This window comes from Anomaloglossus baeobatrachus, chromosome 7 (assembly GCF_048569485.1).
Source record: "Anomaloglossus baeobatrachus isolate aAnoBae1 chromosome 7, aAnoBae1.hap1, whole genome shotgun sequence".
Lineage (NCBI taxonomy): Eukaryota > Metazoa > Chordata > Amphibia > Anura > Aromobatidae > Anomaloglossus > Anomaloglossus baeobatrachus.
Window position 1 is genome coordinate 40,747,875 of NC_134359.1, and position 26,444 is coordinate 40,774,318.

Genomic DNA, 26,444 nt, shown 5'->3' on the forward strand with positions numbered 1-26,444 from the left:
TTCATTTTTACAAGGGTAACAGCAGAAAGTAGACATTTTTTTGTGCAATTTCTCCTAAGTACAGCGATAAGCCAAGTGTGGACCAAAACTAATGTTTGGGCACACAGCTGGGTTTGGAATGGAAGGAGCAACATTTTGACTGAAATAGATTTTGGAGACCATATTACATTTGAAGATCCCCTGATATACCAAAACAACTGAAACCCCTTGCAAGTGAACCCAGTGAACAAAGTGAACAGGTGGAAAATACACTCCTCAAGGTATTCATGTAGGGGTGTAATGGGCAATTTTAACCCTCAGGTGATTTACGTAATTGTAAAACATTGAAAATAAAAAATTACCATATTTCCACTAAAATGTTGATTTGGCTCCAAAGTTTACATTTTATATGAGGGTAATAGGAGAAACGCTGATACCCCATATGTGGTCGAAAACTACTGTTTGGGTGTAGGACAGTGCTCAGAAGGGAAGGAGCGACATTAGACTGTTGGAATGCCAAATTGGCTGAAACTGTTAGCAGATAATGTTGCGTTTGCAGAGCCCCTGATGTGCCTAAACAGTGTAAGCCCCCCCCATATGTGACCCCATTTTGGAATCTACATCCCATATGTGGTCAAAAACGTCCTTTGAGGCACAGTGCAAAGCTCAGTAGGGAAGGAGTGCCATATTGGAGTGCAGATGTATTTGGAATGGTTTTAGGGTGCCTTGTCACATTGGCCGAGCCCCTAAAATGCCAGGAATGCAGAGCCCCCATTAGTGACCCTATTTTACAAGGGGTCTGCAAGGAATGACACAGACATCAGCCCATTAGAAACCCAATATAAATTGTGTTGCATGAACTTCAGCCTGGAGAAGGATTGTGGCCAAGGAGAAGTAGAAGGTTAGTGGCAATGTGGCTTGTAACATGACTGAGCTATTACTTCCAATACTTTATCAGCAGTGGACTGAAATTAATAATGGTAGGAATTGATTTTTGGTAATATGTAGGGGTATGGGAAGGTATGAGTGAAAATTGACCATTCTCCTGAACAAAAACAATAAGTTATCCTCTTTGCAAAGGATAGAGACTAAATTATTGATCAATGGGAGTCAGACCCCAGGACTTTCATGATTTTGACTTCAACAAACAATCAATGGTCATGTAGGTGCTTGATGTAAGTAGCTTTGATCCTGCAGAGCCCCAGTCTCGGGATTGCCATTTATCACCACCCCCCCTCCCCCAGTCAGTTATCCCCTATCCTATGAATAAGAGATAACACCCATTATAGAAATTGTAGTCAGTGTGGCTATTACATCGATCTGTGGTCATTGTCAATCAACTCTCACTTGCTGGAAATAAAGTTTATTGTGTGACACATTGTTACTTGTAAATTTTAGAATGTTCAGGTGTTCCATTTCACTGAGAGATTAGCAACCATGAAACTTAACAGCGCCACCTACAGGGAATAGTAACCACCAAGTAAAATACACCCTAATTGTGCACTGTAACTACTAAGCGTGCTGTGCCACTGTCATGTAACATCATTTGTCTTCCATTACGATCTGTCATTATTTTGTTTTAATGGGAACTTTCGATCACCTTTTATAGACACTTTTTTTTAAAGAGGGAACATTACTGTCACGCTAGGTACGGGGAAGTTCCAAGCGCACGGCAAAGGGAAGGGAAACCCTGTGTCTAGGGAAAGGGAAATAGTGACCCCTAATCAAACCTACGGCTGATCCCTGGGGTCCTTCACCACCCTAGATAGGTTCCACTTCTATGCAGAGAGCTGGATACCTGACCCTAGGTATCCCTAGTGGTGGAGCTGTGGCGCCCCTGACCTGGTCAGGCACCACTGAGTACTGCACCCATGCTGGGGACAGTACAATACAGGTAATCCAGAAGGCTGACAGGGGTGTGGTACACAGGCGCATAGTAATCAGCTCTCACACATGTACCCATGAGAGGACCCCTGGGGATCCCAGGAGGGGGAAAAGCCTTGACCTTCACTGGAATAGTGGAGGGGGCCAAAAGCCTCCATCTCCTCTCAAGGGGTGTGGTAAGAGAATCTGGTTGCTAGGTGGCGTAGGCAAGAACAGGAGAGGAGGAGCAGTGAGCCAGTTCAGAGCAGAGTCCAGGGAGCTCCGAGAGGAGCTGACCCCTTCCCCTGGGCTGCTGGAGTCTGACAGCGTCCGCGCAGTGGCTACCGACGGGGGAGAACGGTCAACTAGGAGTGCTACCCGAAACCCATCTCCAGCTAAAGAGAGAGCACAGAGTGGGAAGTAAGGAGACTGCTAGGGAGTACCAGGCCCAGACGGGCGGCAGATCCCGAAGCGGAGATAGATCCAGCTTTCTTTTGCTAAACCTGCCGGTGTGGGGCTCTCAAAGCCCACGCCACAACACCACAAAAGCCGCAGCCACGTAGCCACAGTTAGGGCCCATAGCTCACAGGAGGCAAGAAGCTGGAGTGATCTGGCCCAGGCAACAAGCACACGGCAAACGAAGGGGAGTGAGGCTTCAGCAACTTCCCTGGGTGACCCCCATAGGGACTAAAAGTCGGGGTCACCCCAAACCAAAAAGGGCTAAGGAAGGCGAGTTAGTAGTCACCCTCACAAGTCAGCCTGAAGGACACCTGGTTCCCGCCTGGTTCATCCCAGCTACGCCCGGGTTACTCACCCTGCCACCTGAAGTGAGTAAAAACCCTGAAAGACATTCTGCCTGTGTGGAGTTATTCTGCGCCTTGTGGTACTACGCACCTACATCGGGCCCTGGGGCTTGCCTCACTCTCAGGAGGCTATTCCAACTAACTGCACATACCATCAGCCCCAGGCGACCCTCAACCTGCAGTGGCGGTCCCTACTGGCCGCAATACTGAGAGTGGCGTCACGACAAGAAGAAGATCTCCTACCTGTGACCAGATCCAGCCGAGTGGAGTCCCTGAAGGTAATGCACCGACACAACACCTGTGGGGCTTTACATCTGGCGTCACGAACAGGATAAGGACTAGACCTGTTGAGACAGGTGACCATGTGCCTGGGCGGTCCGCTTGAAAAATTGGAAGCGCCGCCATATTGCCACCATGAAAAGCGCGCTGAAAAACAACAGCAGCCCGCGCTGGAAGAAGTTACCGCCCACGAAGAGGTGTGGCTACCCAGAGATCCCCTGCAGAGTTCTGACCTCGCTTGTGAAGAGAGCGGAAGCGTCCAGAGACGGCGGGAAGGAAAGAGAGCCACAAGCCTGCTGCTGCAGAGAGAAGAGATGGAGTCCGGACGTGGATACCCAGAACCAGGCTCTGCTGCCTGGTGGTGCCGGGAGCTTGCTATCTTCTGCGATCAGCTGGAGGCCAGGATTATGCGACAGCTCAGTGAGGGACGCACGGAGCTTCTGGAGATGGCTGCGGCGGTTCGGACCTACGAGGAGGGAGCCGCGCGACGCCTGCCAGATCGAGCGGCGACGACTCAGATCCCGATGGTGCCACTGATGGGTGAGTCCAGAGTTGCCCCGGCCAGCGCAAGTGCTCCAACCCCTGCTGCTACGACCGCGGTCCCAGAAGAGGCGCCCGGCGCGGCGACGCTGAGCCAGGCCGCAGCCATGCCAGGTGCGGCCCGCCAAGCCCCGGCCGCCGCAGCGATGCCCTGCTCGGCCCGCCAAGCCCCGGCCGCCGCAGCGATGCCCTGCTCGGCCCGCCAAGCCCCGGCCGCCGCAGCGATGCCCTGCTCGGCCCGCCAAGCCCCGGCCGCCGCAGCGATGCCCTGCTCGGCCCGCCAAGCCCCGGCCGCCGCAGCGATGCCCTGCTCGGCCCACCAAGACCCGGTCCCTGCAGCAACGCCCAGTCCGGCCCGCCAAGAACTGGCCGCAACAGCGACGCAGATCCAGGCCGCCGCCACGCCAGGCTCGGCCCGCACAGACCAGGCCGCCGCCATGCCAGGCGCGGCCCGCCAAGACCAGGCCGCCGCCATACAGGGCGCGGCCCGCCAAGACCAGGCCGCCGCCATACAGGGCGCGGCCCGCCAAGAGATTGCATCACCATTTTCCCCGGCCTGCAAGGCCAGAGCAGACACCGCTCCCCAGCCTAAGGAGGTCCCTACTAGGAAATCCCTGATAGGTGAAGACTCCGCATACTGGCAGCTGAAGGCTGACCTGGAGGCCAAGTTCCCACAGGAGATGGTGGACCGATACATGCTCCCTCCGAACACCCCTAAGGCAACCCCTGCAGCAACCACGCTGAAGAGTCCACCGCCTGGGCCAGCTGAGGAACACTCATCCCCAGCGCTGCCACGACCAGAGTGCAGCGAAGAACTAAGGGGGAGAGGAGGGCAAGAAGCTGAGGAGTTGCCCCCGGAGCCAGCAGCAGTGCTAGTCCCAGAGCCGGAGATGCTGCCATATTCCCGTTGGGACGAGGAAGACCTGACACCTCCTGCGGAAGAAGATCTGCCCCAAAGCCTCACCTGGGAGCTTGTAAGCTGCACTTCGCAGAATCCAGCCCGCAAGACGCAGCGCCGCAGCAGAACCCAGTTTTCCCCTGCACCGCCATCCCCAGAGCAGAGAGAAGTCACGGCCAGAGACCTACAGGAGAAAAGGTTCCTGAGAAGAGCCAAAGCCCAGGCCAGAGGACCCCTTTGCAGAGGAGTAGTGGAGGACTTCAGCCTCAAGTCAGGATACGGGTTCATCGTAGCACCTGGCATAAAGGAAGGTATCTTCGTCAACAGAAGAGACGTCAGAGCTCATCTGCCCAGAGGACACCCTGGCAGAAACTTAAGAATGGGAGATTCCGTACAGTTTACCCTGCATCAAGGCGAAAGAGGCTGGTACGCGCTAGATGTAGTGCCATGTCCCAAAGAAGAAGAAAGGAAAGACAGTAATAAAGAAAGAAAAGACCAAAGACCTAATGAAGAGATAACCACAGATGAAGAAAAAGGTCAAGAAAGCAACAGGTGCCGCAGCCCTACAGGCCCAAGCCCTGGTGAAGAGGAATCCGCCTAAGTTTAAGTAAAGTACAGCGAGTTTTGACCAGTTTGGAAAGTTTGTTTTGCAACGTTTTAAAGTTCAAGAATGTGCCCACAAAAACTATTGTGAGAAATAAACCTTAAGGCTATGAACTGGCTATAGCCACAAACTCTCGCAGTGTAAATAGTTACACCAGAGGGCACCACCACCACCAGAGTCAGCCTGTTTAGGGGCTTGGCTCGTCTGCAACCAGGAGGAGCCCGTCCGTATATAGGGCCTTGGCTCACCTGCGACCAGAGAGCATGCCTGTTTATGGGGCCTGGCTCTCCACCACAAAGAGGGTACCTGGTCGGCACCAACTGTGGAGGCCGCCTCTGCATCCTGCCAGAAGAGGCTGAAGGCGCGGATCCACCAGGCCAGGTATACCCTGAAACCACCAGCCCATGAAAGCCGCCTCTACATCCTGCCAGAAGTGGCTGAAGCCGCGGCCAACGTGAGAGGGTTTTGGGTGGGTTAACGGACTTGTGGGTGGAGGGTGGTGATGTATGGTACCTGGTGCTTTTAAAAATGTTTTACATGTTTTAATGTTTTATGCATTTTAAAAATGTTGTCTTGCAGCCCGAGGACGTGCTGGTGATAACTAAGGGGGAATGTGGCGCCCCTGACCTGGTCAGGCACCACTGAGTACTGCACCCATGCTGGGGACAGTACAATACAGGTAATCCAGAAGGCTGACAGGGGTGTGGTACACAGGCGCATAGTAATCAGCTCTCACACATGTACCCATGAGAGGACCCCTGGGGATCCCAGGAGGGGGAAAAGCCTTGACCTTCACTGGAATAGTGGAGGGGGCCAAAAGCCTCCATCTCCTCTCAAGGGGTGTGGTAAGAGAATCTGGTTGCTAGGTGGCGTAGGCAAGAACAGGAGAGGAGGAGCAGTGAGCCAGTTCAGAGCAGAGTCCAGGGAGCTCCGAGAGGAGCTGACCCCTTCCCCTGGGCTGCTGGAGTCTGACAGCGTCCGCGCAGTGGCTACCGACGGGGGAGAACGGTCAACTAGGAGTGCTACCCGAAACCCATCTCCAGCTAAAGAGAGAGCACAGAGTGGGAAGTAAGGAGACTGCTAGGGAGTACCAGGCCCAGACGGGCGGCAGATCCCGAAGCGGAGATAGATCCAGCTTTCTTTTGCTAAACCTGCCGGTGTGGGGCTCTCAAAGCCCACGCCACAACACCACAAAAGCCGCAGCCACGTAGCCACAGTTAGGGCCCATAGCTCACAGGAGGCAAGAAGCTGGAGTGATCTGGCCCAGGCAACAAGCACACGGCAAACGAAGGGGAGTGAGGCTTCAGCAACTTCCCTGGGTGACCCCCATAGGGACTAAAAGTCGGGGTCACCCCAAACCAAAAAGGGCTAAGGAAGGCGAGTTAGTAGTCACCCTCACAAGTCAGCCTGAAGGACACCTGGTTCCCGCCTGGTTCATCCCAGCTACGCCCGGATTACTCACCCTGCCACCTGAAGTGAGTAAAAACCCTGAAAGACATTCTGCCTGTGTCGAGTTATTCTGCGCCTTGTGGTACTACGCACCTACATCGGGCCCTGGGGCTTGCCTCACTCTCAGGAGGCTATTCCAACTAACTGCACATACCATCAGCCCCAGGCGACCCTCAACCTGCAGTGGCGGTCCCTACTGGCCGCAATACTGAGAGTGGCGTCACGACAAGAAGAAGATCTCCTACCTGTGACCAGATCCAGCCGAGTGGAGTCCCTGAAGGTAATGCACCGACACAACACCTGTGGGGCTTTACAGAGCCTAAATAGGGAACGAGTGGGATGAGTTCTTCGTTAGCCTCACTAAATACTATAGAATACACAAGAAGGACACACAGGGGAAAAGCATGAACTACTTATCTACAAAGCTTTCTGCAACGATACCACAGAGGAGTACAAGCCACCTGCTTGCAAACAGGGCTTGAATAAACTGAAGAATATCACTAGCACCAGTCCAAAGGAAGGAAGGGGTATATAAGCATGAAGAGAATGCTGATGATCAGCAGCTGGGTGGAAGGCGAGCTCCTGCTGGGTCCAAAAGGGGGAGAGATGAATCCAGCAGGAAAGCTACCTATACCAATGAATACTGACAGCAGGAACAACGGAAAGTCAGGGAGTGTTACGGGGGGCTGTCTGATAATAACCTAAAGGAGTATCAGACAGTCACCGTGCAAAGACTCTGCTGCAGACTATGGCAGAGTGCAATACCTCTGTTAACTCACAGAAGGATATAATAAGTAAGTAAAGCAATTCCTCCCTTACTTGGAGGGTGTGTGGAATGATCTATGTTAATAATCACAGAGACAAAGGCAATGTGTGCGAAATGGCACCTACCTAGGTCCGCTCTAGTGGTGCAAAAGAGACGAACAGCAGCATAAGCCGCACAAAGCTCCTACCTCTGTTCGCTCCCCTAGTGTGCGAGGACACGAACAACTGCCAGACGCAGTATAAGGAACGTTACCCTAGCGGCAACATCCACCTACGAGTCGAACCACAAGGCCCAGCCAGACCATGTGCCTCAGGCACCTGCCTATGTCCGCTCCCCTAAGAGGTAAGGATACGGACATCAGCCAAAGCTGTAAGGTATAAGAACGCTACCCTGCCGGTAGCGCTCACCTAGCATAGACAGAGGAATGCCTAGAGGAACGCGCACAGAGCGTCTACTCTTATGCATGAACCAAGAGGACTGAGCGCCATGTGGCGTGTGTCAGGGTCTTATATAGACTCTGTGCCTCATCCAAGATGGAGGACACCAGAGCCAATCCGCTGCCAGAACGACAGGCGTGACGTCATGCTGGCCTATCACCGAGCAAGGCATCACAAGCACATGACCAGCGACCAATCGGCATAGAAGGTGTCAGAGACATGTGACCCCGTGTCAGCGATGATGTCACCCGCACATGTGCAATGGCTCCAAGATAGGACTTAGTCTCCGGCGCTCGCACATGTGCAGTAGCAAGAAATCTGGACTTAGTCTCCAGCGCTCGCACATGTGCAGTAGCAAGAAATCTGGACTTAGTCTCCAGCGCTCGCACATGTGCAGTAGCAAGAAATCTGGACTTAGTCTCCAGCGCTCGCACATGTGCAGTAGCAAGAAATCTGGACTTAGTCTCCAGCGCTCGCACATGTGCAGTAGCAAGAAATCTGGACATAGTCTCCAGTGCTCGCAGCAACCGTAACAGGGAGCATTCTGTGTAGCCAAATGCTGTGACCTTCTATGGCCAGAAACCACATGTCTCTGTCTGTCACCCGTGATATACCCATGACAATTATGCAGTGTACTGCATGTTGGTGTCCCACTTACATACACTATGTGCTTCAGACTTTGGAACCTGGTACTTGCTAATAAGTGATAACGCTGGATTTCAGAGCTCCTCTGATCTGATGGTTGATGACCGATCCAAACAATAGTTCATCAATATCTGAGTCCTGGACAACCCCTTTCAATAAAGTAAGGTATACTTTGCACACTACGACATCGCAGGTGCGATGTCGGTGTGGTCAAATCGAAAGTGACGCACATCCGGCGTTGCTGTCGATATCGAAGTGTGTAAATCGTTTTTGATACGATTAACGAGCGCAAAAGTGTCGAAATCGTATGATCGGTGTAGCATCGGTCATTTCCATAATTATGGAAGGACCAATGTTACGATGTTGTTCCTCATTCCTGCGGCAGCACACATCGCTGTGTGTGAAGCCGCAGGAGCGAAGAACATCTCCTACCTGCGGCTCACGCCGGCTATGCGGAAGGAAGGATGTGGGTGGGATGTTTACGTCCCGCTCATCTCCGCCCTTCTGCTTCTATTGGCCGCCTGCCGTGTGACATCGCTGTGACGGCGTACGACCCGCCCCCTTAGGAAGGAGGCGGGTCGCCGGCCAGAGCGACGTCGCAGGGCAGGTGAGTGCATGTGAAGCTGGCGTAGCGATAATGTTCACTACGGCAGCTATCACAAGATATCGCAGCTGCAACGGGGGTGGGGACTATCGCGCTCGGCATCGCAAGCATTGGCTTGCGATGTCGTAGTGTGCAAAGTACCCCTGGTAACCTGGTACTAAAATGTATAGATCTTCTCAAAAACATCTGATATTTACCCTGCAAGATGCCGGAAACTGAGTTCTTGCGCTATTTCACAACACTGATTTGATTTTCATGGCAAGCAAAACAATGCTCGACTCAAGAGGTACTAAAAAGGGTCTTTGTTCTGTTGTTTTGTAAATAACAATGGTGCAAAATTCAACTGAGTGATACATTTGTTGATGGAAGATTGTATGTGAGGCTCATTCATCTGCTCTGTGGCTCCCATTTACAATCCATGGACGCCAGGCACAGGATTTCTGATTATTTTTTTTTTTATTGCATATGATTTTAAATTCCAAAACATGAAATTGGTTCAAGTAAAATATATCTTTGTACCGTGTTAGCCAGTAGAGATAAAAAAAAAATGTTTAAAAGAACAGAGAGTCCTCGTTGGTTGATACCACTTTTCAGTTAGCCATTAAAAGGTATCAACCACTGAGGACTCTCTGTTCTTTTAAACAATTTTTTTTTTAAATTGGTTCAAACACCCAACATATTGTCTGCTCCTGATGTGTGTTTTAGTAATACTTGTGTTAGTAAATACCATGTAGATCATTCTGGATCATCTTTTTTCAAAACTCTTTCTTGTGTCGTTACTCTGTTATTCCTCCTGGAAATTTCTAAGTAAATTGACAACTGGGTGTTACCATCCATCTTGTCAAAGGGGTTTGGCCTTACAAAGTGAAAACTAGTTGGACTGTGACATAAAAGGAGCGCACCCCAACTGGTAACACCCAGTTAACCCTTTATGTATAAACTTATAAGAGTGGAACGGCACAACACAGATAAAGGAAATACTCCACAACTGGTATATTATGGGTATTACTGCAAAGGTATTGTAACGCTCGCGGCCGGTGTAGAGGCAGCGAGCGGGTTTAGTGGAACACCTGGACCACAGGGGGAACCTAGGCTTACCCGTTAGAGGGAGGGGCTTAACTAAGCTCTCACCGCAAGGCATACACCAGGTACCACTCCCAGTGTAGTGACCTGGACTGTGGCAGCTGACCCCCAGGACAGGTGATGGACTCAAGTATAGACAGGTACAAACAGGGTGACTGAGGCAGGCTGGACAGGTACGTATGAACAGGAATGGTGGGCATGGCAGAGGAAGTCAGGTATGGTAAGGCAGTTACCAGAGGCAGACACAGGCTTAACGGGATCTGACAACTAGCTAGCAGACTGGAATACTGAGTAACTGTATGTGTTGCGCAGGCACCTACCCTAATGGGAAGGTGCCTTAATTACACTGTGCTTCTCAGCCATAGGCTGAGAGGCATTTCCTGGAAACAGCACGCCGACCCTTTAAGCGGAAGGCCAGTGTGTGCCTGCGCTTCTTAAGTGCACTCCTGGGAACCCTGTGTGACATATACAGGGCCCGGGAGGGGAAGGAGGCACCAGCACACGTGGATGACCAGGGAAGTGTAGGGGAGAACGTCACCCAGCCGGGGTGGTGAGTAAGTTGGCGTCTCTGTAGAGATTCCGGTGCACAGGTATTTACTGAAAGAAATATGCCCAGAGATCTAACAATGCCCTTTTCAGTTAAAAGGCTGTGTTGTAGGAAAAAAGTCATTTATTATGCTATATATTTGGATTATTTTTCGGACCATAAGATGCACTTTTTTTGCCCCAAATGTTGGGGGAAAGTGGGGGGTGCGTCTTATGGTCTGAATGTGGCTGCAGGGAATGAGGGTGCTGCGGTGGAGCGGGTCATCAGGGGCACGAGCAGGCTGTAGCAGCGCCTGCCGTGACCACGTGGGCCCGCTCATTACATGTGCACGCCCATCCTCCCGCCCATCATCTCTCAGCACTGAAGCTGACGCTGACAGGTGGGCGGGGTGATGGGCGGGGAGTGCGCGCATAGTAAAAAGCCAGCCATGATCACCCCTGGCAACTACAGCCTGGAGTGGTCATGTGCGGCTGTATTTACTGCTCCCCGCGCATCATCATCAGCGCGGGGCGCAGTGAATCAGTACACTCACCGTTCCCCTGCAGCACCGCGATGTCCTCCTGATTGCCGGCCACACTGTGTAGAGACTAGCGGGGCTCACAGCGATGACGTCATCGCTGTGCGCACGTGTCCATACAGCGTCGCCGGCACAAACAGGAGATTGCAGTGCTGCAGGGAGTGTGGCCGACTCCACACAGCGCTGCCGGCACAGACAGAGGAGTGACGCTGCGTGGAGCGAGGAAATGTGAATGTAAATGTTTGGGTTTTTTTGTGTGTGCCGCAGGATGATGGGGCACATATGAGCAGGATGATAGGGCACATATGAGCAGGATGATGGGGCACATATGAGCAGGATGATAGGGCACATATGAGCAGGATGATGGGGCACATATGAGCAGGATGATAGGGCACATATGAGCAGGATGATAGGGCACATATGAGCAGGATGATGGGGCACATATGAGCAGGATGATAGGGCACATATGAGCAGGATGATGGGGCACATATGAGCAGGATGATGGGGCACATCTGAGCAGGATGATAGGGCACATATGAGCAGGATGATGGGGCACATATGAGCAGGATGATAGGGCACATATGAGCAGGATGATGGGGCACATATGAGCAGGATGATAGGGCACATATGAGCAGGATGATAGGGCACATATGAGCAGGATGATGGGGCACATATGAGCAGGATGATAGGGCACATATGAGCAGGATGATGGGGCACATATGAGCAGGATGATGGGGCACATCTGAGCAGGATGATAGGGCACATATGAGCAGGATGATGGGGCACATATGAGCAGGATGATAGGGCACATATGAGCAGGATGATGGGGCACATATGAGCAGGATGATAGGGCACATATGAGCAGGATGATAGGGCACATATGAGCAGGATGATAGGGCACATATGAGCAGGATGATAGGGCACATATGAGCAGGATGATGGGGCACATATGAGCAGGATGATAGGGCACATATGAGCAGGATGATGGGGCACATATGAGCAGGATGATGGGGCACATATGAGCAGGATGATAGGGCACATATGAGCAGGATGATGGGGCACATATGAGCAGGATGATGGGGCACATATGAGCAGAATGATAGAGCACATATGAGCAGGATGATAGGGCACATATGAGCAGGATGATAGGGCACATATGAGCAGGATGATAGGGCACATATGAGCAGGATGATGGGGTACATATGAGCAGGACGATGGGGCACATATGAGCAGGATGATAGGGCACATATGAGCAGGATGATGGAGCAGGATGATGGGGCACATATGAGCAGGATGATAGGGCACATATGAGCAGGATGATGGGGCAGGATGATGGGGCACATATGAGCAGGATGATAGGGCACATATGAGCAGGATGATGGGGCAGGATGATGGGGCACATATGAGCAGGATGATAGGGCACATATGAGCAGGATGATGAGGCACATATGAGCAGGATGATAGGGCACATATGAGCAGGATGATGGGGCAGGATGATGGGGCACATATGAGCAGGATGATGGGGCAGGATGATGGGGCACATATGAGCAGGATGATAGGGCACATATGAGCAGGATGATGGGGCAGGATGATGGGGCACATATGAGCAGGATGATGGGGCAGGATGATGGGGCACATATGAGCAGGATGATAGGGCACATATTAGCAGGATGATGAGGCACATATGAGCAGGATGATGGGGCAGGATGATGGGGCACATATGAGCAAGATGATAGGGCACATATGAGCAGGATGATAGGGCACATATGAGCTGGATGATAGGGCACATATGAGCAGGATGATAGGGCACATATGAGCAGGATGATGGGGCACATATGAGCAGGATGATGGGGCACATATGAGCAGGATGATGGGGCACATATGAGCAGGATGATGGGGCACATATGAGCAGGATGATGGGGTACATATGAGCAGGATGATGGGGTATATATGAGCAGGATGATGGGGCACATATAGCAGGATGATGGGGCACATATAGCAGGATGAAGGGTGACATATAGCAGGATGAGGGACATATAAATATAAGGATGGGGATTATATACAAGGCAGGAGGATCATTACCCCCACTAGTACTGGGGTACCTTACTAGAGAATTTGGGGACATTACCCCCATAGTAGTGTCAGCAGCAGATCCTCACCCCATAACAGTATGTCATGACCACATTTTTTGTTGCTTAAAATTTTATTTTCCTATTTTCCTTCTATAAAACCAGGGTGCGTCTTATGGTCCGGTGCGTCTTATAGTCTGAAAAATACGGTAAAGTAAAAAAATAATTAATTATAAGAGTTGTGAAATATCGGACGGAGGTATAAAAAGGTCGCCTTGACGGTGGCTGTTGGGCTCACATTAAACTGGCCATTTTTGTGTGCTAAGTATCTCAATTTTTACATGTTTTTCATGGCAATAATGCATATTCATATTCCTATGTTCATTGCTTACATATCTTAGCACTGCAGTGTGCAACTGTCTCTTTTTTGATGTGCAGTCACGGCCTATCGACCAAAGTTGTGCTATTTCTAGAAAGAATACATTTTTGTAGACATAGTCGTATGTAATGGCTGGCGAACACTACAGTATTAATCGGTGCATGTCTGATGTATCATTGTCACTTTTTAGCTTCTAAAGGCTGCTTTACACGCAGCGACATTGCTAGCGATGAAGCTGGTGAAAGCACCCGCCCTCGTCGGTTGTGCATCACGGGCAAATCGCTGCCCGTGGCTCACAATATCGCTAGGACCCGTCACACGTACTTACCTTCCTAGTGACGTCGCTGTGGCCGACGAACAGCTTCCTTTCTAAGGGGGCGGTTCGTGCGGCGTCACTAAGCGGCTGCCCAATAGAAGCGGAGGGGTGGAGATGAGCGGCCATAACATCCCGCCCACCTCCTTCCTTCCTCATTGCCGGTGGACGCAGGTAAGGAGATGCATGTCGCTCCTGCGGTGTCACACGTAGCGATGTGTGGTGCCGCAGGAAATACAAACAACCTGCGTCCTGCAACAACGATATTTGGGATTAGAACGACGTGTCAACGATCAACGATAAGGTGAGTAATTTTGATCGTTAACGGTCGTTCGTGCGTTTCACACCCAACGACGTCGCTAACGAGGTCGGATGTGCGTCACAAATTCCGTGACCCCAACGACATCTCGTTAGCTATGTCGCTGCGTGTAAAGCGGCCTTTAGTCTCTGCATTTGCTCTGTATTTTTTATCAGTGTTTTAAGAGTTTTAAGAAATTGTGTTATTAGACCATATATTTTAATCATATGGTAACAGTGCAGTATATGGTTTATAGATTGTAATATGTCCAGAGTCTGTGTTTCTGGACATGTTCTTCTACCCAAAACTCCCCCAACCATGTCTTTATGGTCATGGGGACAAAAAAAGGCTTTCCCCAAATGGTTCCCAAAAAGTTGGAAGCTACAATTGTCCCAAATGTCTTATGCTGAAGTGTTAATATTTCTCTTCAATGGACTGGAGTGGCCCTGACAAACTAGCCCCAGAGCATTATCTCTCCTCCACCAAACTTTACAGCGGGCACAATGCAGTTGGGCCGATAACGTTCTCCTGGTATCTGTAATCTCTAGATAGAGAAACATGAACACGTTACCACTGCTCTGGAGTCTGGTGCTTTACACCATTCTATCCAACGTTTGGCATGTGCTTAGTGATGTAAGGCGTGCATGCACTTGCTCGGCCATAGAAACCCATATGATGAAGGTCCCAGAAGGGGCACAGTTTTTGTGCTGACTTTAAAGGGAACCTATCAGAAGATTTATTCTGCCCAAACCTCCAGCATCAATAATCAGAGTCTAACTGCATAAAAATTAAAAAATCTGTCTGAGACAAACTGGGAGACATGAGACTCATTGGGTACAGCCCCAGCCGGCTACTCTCTGCACCAGTCTAGTTGATTAACATGTCTATCCCTATGTACACACACACAAGAAAGACCTGGTCAGTCAACTAGAATGGTGCATGGAGAAGCCAGCCAAGAGCGATGCATGGAGAAGCCAGCCAAGAGCGGTGCATGGAGAAGCCAGCCAAGAGCGATGCATGGAGAAGCCAGCCAAGAGCAGTGCATGGAGAAGCCAGCCAAGAGCGATGCATGGAGAAGCCAGCCAAGAGCGGTGCATGGAGAAGCCAGCCAAGAGCGGTGCATGGAGAAGCCAGCCAAGAGCGGTGCATGGAGAAGCCAGCCAAGAGTGGTGCATGGAGAAGCCAGCAAAGAGCGGTGCATGGAGAAGCCAGCCAAGAGCGGTGCATGGAGAAGCCAGCCAAGAGCGGTGCATGGAGAAGCCAGCCAAGAGTGGTGCATGGAGAAGCCAGCCAAGAGCGATGCATGGAGAAGCCAGCCAAGAGCGATGCATGGAGAAGCCAGCCAAGAGCGATGCATGGAGAAGCCAGCCAAGAGCGGTGCATGGAGAAGCCAGCCAAGAGCGGTGCATGGAGAAGCCAGCCAAGAGCGGTGCATGGAGAAGCCAGCCAAGAGTGGTGCATGGAGAAGCCAGCAAAGAGCGGTGCATGGAGAAGCCAGCCAAGAGCGGTGCATGGAGAAGCCAGCCAAGAGCGGTGCATGGAGAAGCCAGCCAAGAGTGGTGCATGGAGAAGCCAGCCAAGAGCGATGCATGGAGAAGCCAGCCAAGAGCGATGCATGGAGAAGCCAGCCAAGAGCGATGCATGGAGAAGCCAGCCAAGAGCGATGCATGGAGAAGCCAGCCAAGAGCGATGCATGGAGAAGCCAGCCAAGAGTGATGCATGGAGAAGCCAGCAAAGAGTGATGCATGGAGAAGCCAGCCTAGAGCGGTGCATGGAGAAGCCAGCCAAGAGCGATGCATGGAGAAGCCAGCCAAGAGCGATGCATGGAGAAGCCAGCCAAGAGCGATGCATGGAGAAGCCAGCCAAGAGCGGTGCATCATGGAGAAGCCAGCCAAGAGCGGTGCCGGACTAGTCATGTCTAATCCTGGGGTCTCAGACTTGGTCCTTGAGCTTTGTTGTCTCTAAAATGCCAGAACATATTAGAGAAAGACATACCGTGGTTTGGGCAGCATGAATTGAGTGAAAGGTTCTCTTTAATACCAGAGGAGGTCTGGACTCTGCAGTGATGGAGTCAGCAGAGCATTTGTGACTTTTCTGCCCTCTGCTCTGTAAAATTACGGGGTCTCCACTTCATAGGTGAGTTGATGCGGTTCCTTAATTTCTCAATAATATCATTGCCAGGTGATCGGGAAATATAGGAAATGTCATGAACGGACTTGTTACCCAGGTGGTTTCTATTACAGGACGGCGCTGGTATCAGTGAGATCTGCATCACCAGTTGTTCTGTCACATGTTAGTAAAGGCAAACAGAAAGGAGCGGGGCCAGAAGTTATACACCAGGGTTTGAGGGGCCGGAAGTTATAGACCGGGGTTGAGGGGCCAGATGTTATACACCAGTGACTCCTATTACAGGACTGCACTGGTATCAGTGAGCTCTACACCATCAGGCAGATGGCATGGCGAGGGGCTGGATGTTATACACCAGGGGCGAGGGCCTTGATGTTATACACCAGGTGGTGAGAGGATGGAGCTTATACACTGGGGGTGAGAAGCCAGAGCTTATACACTGGGAGTGAGGAGCCGAAGGTTATACACCAGTGGCTCCTATTACAGGACTGCGCTGGTATTAGTGAGCTCTGCACCATCAGCTGTTCTGTTACATGTTATTGAAGGCAGATGGCATGGTGAGGGGCTGGATTTTATACACCAGGGGCGAGGGGCTGGATGTTATACACCAGAGGGTGAGAGGATGGAGCTGATACACTGGGGGTGAGGAGCCGGAGCTTATACACAGGGGGTGAGGGGACGAAGGTTATACACCAGTGATTCCTATTACAGGACTGCACTGGTATCAGTGAGCTCTGCACCACCAGCCATTCTATCACATGTTATTAGAGGCATATGACATGTTGAGGGGCTGCATGTTATACACCAGGGGGTGAGACACTGGAGCTTATACACTGGGGGTGAGGAGCCGGAGTTTATACACTGGGAGTGAGGGGCTGAAGGTTATACATCAGTGACTCCTATTACAGGATTGCACTGGTATGAGTGAGATCTGTAGCATCAGCCGTTCTGTCACATGTTAGTAAAGACAGATGGCATGGTGAGGGGTCAGATGTTATACACTGGGGGTGAGGGAATGGATGTTATTCACCGGGGGCAAGGGGTCAGAGGTTACACACCAGGGGAGAGGGGTGGAGCTTATACAGCTATTACAGGACTGCACTGGTATCAGTGAGATCTGTAGCACCAGCTGTTCTGTCACATGTAAGTAAAGGCAGATGACATGGTGAGGGGCCAGATGTTATACACTGGGGGTGAGGGGCCAGATGTTATACACTGGGGGGTGAGGGGCCAGAGGTCACACACCAGGGATGAGGGGTGGAGCTTATACAGCTGTAACGGGGTGCCAGAAGTGCCTCGGGGATTGTAGTCGTGGCCCCTTCTGCTAGGCTTACCCCTGGTGCCGCCGTCACTTTTGGGACAGGAGATGACTTGGTGGGGCAGAGTGTGGTGGTGCAGACGCCGTCGTCAGTCGTACAGAGACTCTGCAGACATGGATCAATTGAACCAGCAGGCATTTTTATTAAACACTTCTTCTTCACAGAGGCACAACACTTCAGGTGACTTCACACTTTTTGGCTGAGGGGAAAAACCTGTTCCTGACGTCTCCTCCAGTGGGGATGTGCCCGGCTAATCTACTTCACCTGGCTCCCACTACGGCTACCCACAGACCGGACCCACACCGGTACTGCTTCGCACTTGAGGTTCCGCCTTCTCCTCTTCTCTCCGGCTTTCCTATTCACCCAGCTCCCACACTCTGCCCCTTCTCTGCTTCTTCTCTCCCGTCCCGGACACAACTGCTCTCTGGATCTAATTTTTCCTTTACAACTCTCCTTCTCCCTCCCCTTTCTGCTGCCGGCTCCTCCTTTCCTCTGCCCTGTTTCTGTGGAGACAGCCGTCCCACCCGGCCACTAGGGGAACCCCTAAAAACAGTGCATATAACAATAAAACATTTTTATTAAATAGCATTAACCTTCCGGGGAAACTGTACCTCTTTGTAAGGGGTCTGCCCACCCCTTACATACCTCCCCTCTTTAAGCCTAAGCCTCCCGGCAAGGCACAAACCTAAAAATCACATTTAAGTAATAAAGTCGTTGCAAAAACTATAAATATGTCCACCTTAGGGCACACGCAAGGGGCGCACCAGTCCGGCGCCCGGAGTCCCTCCTGGGAGCTCCCGGTCTTAGTAGGTAACGTGCCCGGAGGCCTTCAGTAAGCACTCCCGGTCTTTGTAGATTTTCTGCCCGGAGGCTTTTGCAGCACTCCCGGTCCTAGACGGCAGAAACACAAAATAGCAAAGTTTCTTTTAACCACACGGAGGGAACCCCTGGCTCAGTCCAGCGTCAGGCTCCTTCCGGGCTTAGCAGCTTGAACCGATTGCAAACAGCAGAACTTTTCCGGCTTTGAACAATGCCGGTATTTAACATAAACAGGTCCACTATCTTCCGGTCTTACGGTTCACTCAGGGTGATAAGCACGTTGCCATTCACCCCGTTGAGCCTTCACGTAGTCAGACAAGGACTGACCAGGCAACCGGCGCAGCCTCCGGAAGGGTTCATAGTTGACATTTTGCTCCGGTGTCTCGGTCTCCGGTCTTGTCTCCTCAACCCCCGACGGGGGTGATGGGGTCGCTGTACGGGACGGCTGGGGACTGCCCATGACAATCACCGGGTGAGTAACCAGGCTCTGTTGAATAGCCAGCACCGCCGGGGTCCCCTTCTCTGGGTCAGCGCTCGGTCCGGGCATGACTTCCGGGGCTACGGCCAGTGTGCTTCTCGGGTGGGAGATCTCAGCTAGTACCGGTCTTTGCTGTGCACGCCGCCGGTATTGGCATTCCTCCCACTCGATTTCTTGCTGCCATTGGGCAGGCTCTTGGGTAGTGGGCATCCGGGTCACTCCTACCGCGAATAGGCCCCTGCATCCCACCTCTCTCATGAACCGCACCTTCTCTCCCGGGTATAAAGTGTGAAGGCGTTGTGGTAGGCCCTCAGTGTTCAGGTTCACCCGATTGTAAAAGTAATGGTCACCGGTCTCTTCATCCTCGATGAAGCCATAGCCCTCTTTCTGGTTGAACTTTACCACAGTTCCGACGGTACACTGTCGCTCAAATTCATCACTCCGGGGACCGGCCATCATTTCACGGGCCACGGTCTCGGCCAGCAACCTCTCCTGTACCGGGTCAGGTTCTGGTGATGGGGACTTCCGCCGAATCTGGGACGACGGCTGCACTGGATCCCAGAAGAAACCCCACTCGTCCTTTTCTAGCTCCCGGCCGTATGGTTCTTCCGGGGCCGGAACTGTTACGTGGGTTGAAGATCCCACCGCGACTGGCGGGGGTATCTCCGGGCATGGGTATGGAGTTCCCAGGAGTCTGTTTCCCGACGGCAGCTGTGCGGTGTACGTAGCTTGGACCTCGGACGTGGTCTCTCTGGTCGCGGCGTCCCAGGTCGTGACCCAGGTAACTTTCGTGGACCGCTCCGGTCCTCCAGGCACAGCCGGTAAGTGAGGGGGGAGTCCTTCCGCAGACGCAGACGCAGTCTGCTTCTGGTGTCCTCTGCCCAGGCCAGTCGTGACCAACACAGCCATCGCAGCTTGCTGTCTTTCGGAGTTCTCCATCCTGCTTGCAGTCAGCGTTTCCGGAAAGGGCGTCAGGGTCAGTGGAGATGCTGGAGGAAGTGGAGGCGGGCCTACTTTTCCCGCTCTTGGGTATACTCCACCCCCAGTCTCCCACATCAGATCGACCCCTCCGCGGCGGTTCTTCTTTTTTCCTGGAACACCGCCCACTTCACATGTCTTCTTCAGCATCCTGGGGCCAGCACCTCCCCTCTTTGGGCGGAGTACTCCGTACTTCTTTTTCTTCACCGGCCAGCCCCAGGCTCTTCTTTTGGCGCCAATTCTTCGCGCGCTCACTGTGTCCATGAAGACGGCGGCCATCTTGCCGCCATCTTGTGCCCGGTCCAACGCCTTAGGCACTAGTTCTTCTTCCCACCATGGGATCGGAACCCTTCGCCAATAATCCGGATCCTGTGCCCTAGGCACCACTTGGTCTCCATCTTCTTGGATCGGGACCCCTTGCATATAATCCGGATCCTGCCGAATACGCCACATGTAACGGGGTGCCAGAGGTGCCTCGGGGATTGTAGTCGTGGCCCCTTCTGTTAGGCTTACCCCTGGTGCCGCCGTCACTTTTGGGACAGGAGATGACTTGGTGGGGCAGAGTGTGGTGGTGCAGACGCCGTCATCGGTCGTACAGAGACTCTGCAGACATGGATCAATTGAACAAGCAGGCATTTTTATTAAACACTTCTTCTTCACAGAGGCACAACACTTCAGGTGACTTCACACTTTTTGGCTGAGGGGAAAAACCTGTTCCTGACGTCTCCTCCAGTGGGGATGTGCCCGGCTAATCTACTTCACCTGGCTCCCACTACGGCTACCCACAGACCGGACCCACACCGGTACTGCTTCGCACTTGAGGTTCCGCCTTCTCCTCTTCTCTCCGGCTTTCCTATTCACCCAGCTCCCACACTCTGCCCCTTCTCTGCTTCTTCTCTCCCGTCCCGGACACAACTGCTCTCTGGATCTAATTTTTCCTTTACTACTCTCCTTCTCCCTCCCCTTTCTGCTGCCGGCTCCTCCTTTCCTCTGCCCTGTTTCTGTGGAGACAGCCGTCCCACCCGGCCACTAGGGGAACCCCTAAAAACAGTGCATATAACAATAAAACAATTTAATTAAATAACATTAACCTTCCGGGGAAACTGTACCTCTTTGTAAGGGGTCTGCCCACCCCTTACACAGCTATTACAGGACTGCACTGGTATCAGTGAGATCTGTAGCACCAGCCGTTCTGTTACATGTTAGTAAAGGCAGATGGCATAATGAGGGGCAAGAGGTTATAAACTGGGGGTGAGGGGCCAGATGTTATACACTGGGGTGAGAGGCCAGATATTATACACTGGGGGTGATTGGCTGGATGTTATTCACCAGGGGGTGAGGGGTGGAGCTTATACAGCTATTACAGGATGCACTGGTATCAGTAAGCTCTGTACCACCGGCCGTTCTGTCACATGTTGACAAATATACAAATGGTAACTTATGCTTGAGACACAATGAAACAAAGTCCCACAGTAAATATTGTGAGTGAGGAAAAGAACAAAAGAAGTAACTTTATGAGTAAGGAAAATTGCTACAAATTGGGTAGAACACAGTAGTTGTGTTAGACTATTCCCATACCAAGGTTGGAATACATGTACAGTAGTAATTTGTCCCCCAAAATGATGCAGTCTGTTAATTAAAAAAGTATTTGTTAATTTGTTCTTCTATTTTTTTCCCATGCTTTGTAATTTTTTCAACTGTTGTGGTCAAAGTCAAATGTGTAAAAAACAAACAAACACAGAAATGTGGTCCCACGCCATAGACCATATATTTAGTCATAAAGTTCCATTTGATACAGCATGTGTTTTGAAAATGTAATTCTGTTCATTGCAAAAAGTGGACAAAATTGGCGGCTACTGAGAGCTCGAGTGATGTATGTACGGGAAAACATACGACCAAGACTGAAAATGTTTTTTTTATTTGCTGAAGGGCAAATTGTCATCATTTTGATGACTGTCCTATACATCTGAATGGAGCAATCCAGGCACATACTGCAGAAACATCAAAATTAAGATACATGGAATAGAATTTCCAAGTGCAGCATTCCTATAGGGAATGAGTGGAGCGGCGGTTCAGAATGCGCACAATGATAAAAGTCTCCCGTTCTGGTAATCAGTTGGGATCCCAGTGGTCTCGCTCCTACTGATTGAAAAGTTATCACCTCTCCTATGAATAGCTAATAACATGTTCCAACCGAAATACCCCTTTTATACTTTGGGGGTGCATTGATTTATAAAAATGTGTCCAAACTTGTACTCATCCATGTGGCATATTACTGTGTGCTTTACACACTTTTTACACCTAATTGACAGTTGGAAAGTGACTAAAAAACAATGGATGGTTAAAGAAGGTGTAATCTGTGCCAGACTAATTAATGGAATGCACTATTAATGACATCAAATATTGGAAATGGTAGAATAATAAAAAATGTCTTGAATGTCCAGCAAAAATTGACAAATATATCACACAGTGGGGTAAATTTAGGAAACAGATTAACCATCATATTTGTCCACCAAAAGACAAGCAATCACAGCACAGTTTTCATTTTACCAATGTTGTTTAAAAAAAATGTAAGCTGAGCCCTGATTGGTTGCATTGTTTTTGATAAATAATGCTCGGAATGCGCCACTGAGATAAATTTGGCCCCGTTTCTGCCTCATCTACTTTTATCCAGTCTAAATTTAGGAAAATAGTAAAAAAAAAAATATTCAGAAAAAATAATTTCAGAGATAAACTTTCACTAACAATAATGGAGTTCAAAACTTTTTTTGTTAAACTCCTTGATTTATATCTACTGCATTTCCCTGATCCCTGGGTGGATCAGAGGAATGCAGTAGTATATCTTGACTTCAGTAAAGCATTTGACAAAGTATCTCATACAATCGTTATTGAAAAAATGACCAAGTGTGGAATGGACAGGGAAACTGTTAGATGGATTCGTAACTGGCTTAGTGATCGTAGTCAAAGAGTGGTCATAAATGGCTGCACATCCAGCTTGAAGACTGTCTCAAGTGGGGTACCACAGGGCTCTGCCTGGGCCCCGTGTTGTTCAACATCTTTATCAATGATTTAGATGAAGGTATTAAGAGTAAACTGATTACATTTGCTGATGACACAAAGCTAGGAGGAATAGCTAATACTAGAGAAGAGAGAGAGAGGATTCAACAAGATCTAAACAAGCTGGAACAGTGGGCAGCAACTAATAGAACGGTTATTAACAGGGAGAAATGCAAAGTCACACATCTTGGCAAGAATAATGAAAAGAGCTTATACAGCATGGGAGAAATAGCGCTATCCAACATGTGTGAAAAAGACTTAGGTATACAAATAGATCACAGACTGAACATGAGTGAACAGTGTGATGCAGCAGCAAAAAAGGCAAACGCCTTTCTAGGATGTATTAACAGAAGCATACAGTCTAGATCACGTGAAGTCATTATCCCCCTTTACTCCTCTTTGGTCAGACCTCATCTGGAATATTGTGTCCAGTTTTGGGCACCACATTTTAAAAAAGACATCAACAAACTGGATCAAGTTCAGAGAAGAGTGACCTGAATGGTGACTGGTCTGAAAACCATGTCCTATGAGGAACGGTTACAGGATTTAGGATTGTTTAGCTTGCAAAAGAGAAGACTGAGAGGAGACTTAATAGCGGTCTACAAATATCTTAAAGGATGTCACACTGTAGAGGGATCAGTTTTATTCTCATTTTCACAAGGAAAGACTAGAAGCAATGAGATGAAACTGATGGGGAGGAGACACAGATTAGATATTAGAAAAAGCTTTTTGACAGTGAGGGTGATCAATGAGTGGAACAGGCGGCCACGAGAGGTGGTGAGGTCTCCTTCAATGGAAGTCTTTAAAAAGAGGTTAGACGGACATCTGTCTGGGATGATTTAGTGAATCCTGCTTTGAGTGGGGGGTAAGACCAGATGACCCAGGAGGGCCATTCCAACTCTAATATTCTGATCCCCATGATTCTATATAAAAGTTGTAAGTTGCAAGGCATTAAATTAATGGTGATGTGGCGCTCACGCTTACAGGCTTTGTTTGCTCTACAATTCCTGGTGGATGTTTACTGTTTAAAGAGGAAAATCTTTCTGATTGAATAACCATACAATAAGGTCAACTATAGGTTGTCCCACTTTGACAAATTTTTCTTACTGCAATGCATGTAATTGGTGTGAATGAAAAATTATTTTTGAAATTGAGTATCATTAAAAATGTTGCACTGTTTGCCATCTATAGCCTGATGTTTTTATTGTCTATTGCTGGCTGCAGAACCTGTTAGGCCATCATTGTGAGCTGACTGACTGTTTCTCAGTTAATTCATTTTTGAGCCAGCAATAGATAGTGCAACACAGATGTTATAAACAGCAAACAATGCAAAATTAATTAAATCCAGTTTGCAACTCTTTTATCTGTCTTTTTTTAGCTCCTCTCACTTGATTTATGACAATGGACCACATCAAAGTTGAATGTGCATTAAACCAAAGAGCCTGGAAAACCCAAACGGTACAAAATGTGTAATGAAACCCAGTTTGTAACTCTTTTCTCTCTTTTTCTGGGCTCTTAGCTAATTTTTTGAACATGGACCACATCAAAGTTGAATTTGCATGGAAATAAAGATCCTGTAAAAACTAAATGGTGCAACATTTGTAATGAAACCCAGTTAGTAAGTTTGTCCCTGTTTTTCTCTGAGCTCCTCTCACTTCATTTATGACCACAGACCACATCAAAGTTGAATGTGCAGGAAATCAAAGAGCCTGTATAAGCGAAACGGTGCAAAATTTGTAATCAAACCCATTTTGCAACTTTTTTATCTGTCTTTTTCTGAGCTCTGCTCAGCTGATTTATTACCAAAGACCTCATCAAAGTTGAATGAGGAAGGGGGGGAGAGAGTTTAAGTGCAAAAACGGTGCAAAGTTTGTAATGAAACCCAGTTTGTAACTCTTTTATCTGTCTTTTCCTGAGCTCTGCTCAGCTGATTTATGACCACAAACCTCATCAAAGTTAAATGTGCAGAAAATCAAAGAGCGTGGAAAAGCCAAATGCTGCAAAATTTGTAATGAAACCCAATTTGTAACTCTTTTGACTGTCTTTCTATAAGCTTTTAACTAATTTATGACCACGGATCACATCAAAGTTGAATATGCAGGAAAATAAAGATCCCCTAAAAGCCAAACGGTGCACAATTTGTAATGAAACCCAGTTTGTAACTTTTTTTCCCTGTCTTTGTCTGTTAAATGTGCAGGAAATAAAAAAAATGCCTATAAAAGCAAAACGGAGCAACATTTTTAGTAAAACCCAGTTTATAACTATTATCTGTCTTTTTCTCAGCTCCTCTCACTTCATTTATGGCCACAGACCACATCAAAGTTGAAGGTGCAGGGAAACAAAGAGAGGGTAAAAGCCAAATAGTGCAAAATCTGTAATGAAACTCAGTTTGTAACTTTTTTATCTGTCTTTTTCTGAGCTCTTCTTAGCTAATTTATGACTACGGCCCACATCAAATTTGAATGTACAGGGAAATAAAGATCCCGTAAAAGCAAAACGGTGCAAAATTTGTAGTGAAACCAAGTTTGTAACTTTTTATCTGTCTTTTCTGAGCTTCTATCACTTGATTTATTACAGACCACAGACCACATAAAAGTTGAATGTGCAGAGAATCAAAGAGCCTATAAAAGCCTAACTGCACAATTTTTAATGAAACCCAGTTTGAAACTTTTTTTATCTGTCTTTTGTTGAGTTCTTCTCAGCTGATTTTTGACTACAGACCACATCAAAGTTGACTGTGCAGAAACAAAGAGCTTGTAAAAAAAACTGATGCAAAATTTGTAACAACTCAGTTTGTAGCTCTATTTAATTGACTTTATCTGAGTTCTTCTCAGCTGACTTTATCTGAGTTCTTCTCAGCTAATTTTTGACCACAGACCACATCAAAGTTAACTGTGTAAGAAAACAAAGAGCCTGTAAAAGCCAAACATTGCAAAATTCGTAACGAAACCCAATTGCCGAAATCATTTTAAGCCCCAAATACATGCATTGAAGTAAAATTAAAAATGTCCCCAAAGGTAGACAACCCCTTTAACACAAACATGGTAGACCAACTCTCTGTCTGCATACAATGGGCACACTGTAACACATGGACAAGTTGGAAATGTACAATTATAATATATGAAGAATCTCAAAACCCGGATACTCTACCTTCTTCCTTTTGGTCATTTAAGTCCAAAGCCGATGTAGTAATAATTTTGTCCTCAAGGAGAACGTCAGGATATCCACGTGTAAAGCCTGAATCACATTGGCTTGGTTCACATACGATGGATATATCCATCTGATCCACCACGTCAGTGATCTGCACCGGAATAATTTCGGGCTTCTTGGTCCCATTATACTCAGTTGCTTGAGCTTCTTCTGCCATTATTAACACCTTCAAGATATTTGTAAATCCCAGTAGTAAAAGGAATCAGCAGTGAAGAGTTCTGGGGTTAACACCCTTCTGTTGGGAGCGTAAGGTGGGAAGAACAATGGCTCAATGACATTATGAGGGTCCTCAGATGTTGGGTGATGTTTGGTGGAGACGTCTTGCACCCGTAGAGTCTCCGGTGAATTATAGTGGACACATTTGCCTTTCTTATAAGGGGAAC

At 49.1% G+C, this 26,444-nt stretch overlaps 1 protein-coding gene across 1 annotated transcript in view; it reads right to left on the bottom strand.

The window, feature by feature from the left end:
* ERMN (ermin) overlaps positions 1–26,444 on the bottom strand; it is a 36,287-nt gene extending 9,843 nt beyond the window's left edge. Inside the window, exon 1 of the mRNA XM_075317238.1 lies at positions 26,002–26,444. Coding sequence (XP_075173353.1) covers positions 26,002–26,218 — 217 coding nt within the window. The 5' untranslated portion in view covers positions 26,219–26,444. The remainder of the gene's footprint in view (positions 1–26,001) is intronic.